This window comes from Plasmodium reichenowi, chromosome 8 (genome assembly GCF_001601855.1).
Source record: "Plasmodium reichenowi strain SY57 chromosome 8, whole genome shotgun sequence".
In the NCBI taxonomy this organism is placed as follows: Eukaryota; Apicomplexa; class Aconoidasida; order Haemosporida; family Plasmodiidae; genus Plasmodium; species Plasmodium reichenowi.
In genome coordinates this window covers 630,385-632,342 of record NC_033653.1, presented here as the reverse complement: position 1 = coordinate 632,342, position 1,958 = coordinate 630,385, and the positions used below count along the sequence as shown (strand labels likewise).

The 1,958-nt window shown below is 15.2% G+C and overlaps 2 protein-coding genes across 2 annotated transcripts in view; one reads left to right on the top strand and one right to left on the bottom strand.

Moving 5' to 3' along the window:
- The window catches only part of PRSY57_0816800 (protein kinase c inhibitor-like protein, putative), a gene marked incomplete at both ends in the record, with an annotated part of 1,140 nt that extends 752 nt beyond the window's left edge, over positions 1–388 (bottom strand). Inside the window, 2 exons of the mRNA XM_020114730.1 lie at positions 44–149; positions 358–388. Coding sequence (XP_019970570.1) covers positions 44–149; positions 358–388 — 137 coding nt within the window. Of the gene's footprint in view, positions 150–357 lie in introns of the transcript that reaches the window.
- A 986-nt stretch (positions 389–1,374) lies between these two features.
- Positions 1,375–1,958, top strand: part of PRSY57_0816700 (hypothetical protein) — a gene marked incomplete at both ends in the record, with an annotated part of 2,160 nt that continues 1,576 nt past the window's right edge. Inside the window, one exon of the mRNA XM_020114729.1 lies at positions 1,375–1,958. This exon is cut by the window's right edge and continues 1,576 nt beyond it. Coding sequence (XP_019970569.1) covers positions 1,375–1,958 — 584 coding nt within the window.

Genomic DNA, 1,958 nt, shown 5'->3' with positions numbered 1-1,958 from the left:
ATATTTTTTTTTTATTTTTTTTTTTATTTTTTTTTTTAATTACGTCATAAATTTATTCTTGTAGGATAGTTTAACAAATGTACTATAAAATGAATTTGTTAATTTATTTGTGAAGAATCCCGGTATTATTTTCATTAAACAAACAAAAACTGTTAAAAGGATAAGTGATACGTATTGTATTATATATATCTAATATATAAATATGTAAATATATATATATACATACATATATATATATATATATATATATATAATATGTATTATATTGAATATTTACATGTATCAATAAAATATTCTATTTCATATATATATTCTTTTGAAAACATATGAACTCTCCAAAATTTATATATAACTTACTTAAATATATAAAGACTATTTTAAAACCCATGGCTATTTATCATACATAATTATTCAATATATTTAATTTTTTTTTTTTTTTTTTTTTTTTTTTTGTTATTTGAAGGTTAAGGTTTTAAATGACGAAATAAATTTTACTCCTTGTTTATGGAGAAAAATGAAATAAAAATGAAATAAAAATAAATGTAAGAAATGTGTATTTATATTTATATTTGTATTTTTATTTATATATGTAAAATAACATATAAAAATTAAAAAAAATATATATTTAGGTTAATATAAAAATAAATGGATTTTAAAAAATTATATATTCAAGAATTTGAATATATTAACCTTTTAAATATATAATACAAATGAAAAAAAAAAAAAAAAAAAATACAGCAATATTGATATTATATATTTTATTATTATTTATAATAATAAAAATATATTTAGTTAATAATATGTAATTAATGATTATTTAACTGTACACTTGTACGTAAAATTATATATGTGTATTATTTTTCCATATTATCCTTTTATATATATATATATATATATATATATATATATTCATATTACGTATTATATTGTATTATGGTATTTATTTTGTTTTATTTATATTTTATGGTTAGTTCTTTTGGTAAAAATTAAGAGCTTCCCTTAATAACTCATATGGAGTAATAAAAGTGTCATAAGAAAATATAAATATTTTATACATTTAAATATATTATACATTTAAATATATTATACATTTAAATATATTATACATTTAAATATATTATACATTTATATGTTTTATACATTTAAATATATTTATACATTTATATGTTTTATACATTTAAATATATTTATACATTTATATGTTTTATACATTTTAATATTTTATACATTTTAATATTTTATACATTTTAATATGTTACACATTTTATTATTTTTAGTGTGTAAAAATATTCTTGTATACTCAAAGCAATAGAATAAAGAAATTTAACATTTTCCAATTTGCTGAAAAAAAAGATTATCCTAAAATGTAGTAGTATGGATAATTTATTGAAACCCTTATATAATGTGAAAATTAGAAAAAATGTATGCATAAAATATTTACGTTTTTTATATTATTTAAAGAAAATAAAATTTAGAAAAGAATGGAATAGGTACTATAGTTGTGTTTTTCAAATGTCTGATGGTTATATGAGTATAAATGAGTTAGTATATAAAAAATTGGGTACATCTATAAATATAAAAAAAGTAAATAATAATAATAATAATGATAATAATAATGATAATGATAATAATAATAATAATGATAATAATAATGATAATAATAATAATGATGATAATAATGAGATACTTTTTAATTGTTTTATAAATTTTTTTTTAAGAAAATCTTTAAAAATTGCTTCGTTTGATTTTGATGGTACCTTAATAAATAAGTATTTTTCGAATAAGCATAATAATAATATAATATTTGATAAGGAAAGAATACCCATATTAGATTCTTTAAAAAAAAAGAAATATGAAATTGTCGTTTTTTCTAATCAGACATGTGTTTCTTCATGTGTCCAAGATTATGAACATTTGTGTTCTCATAAGTTACCCAATTTTTTTTTTAAAATTAAAAA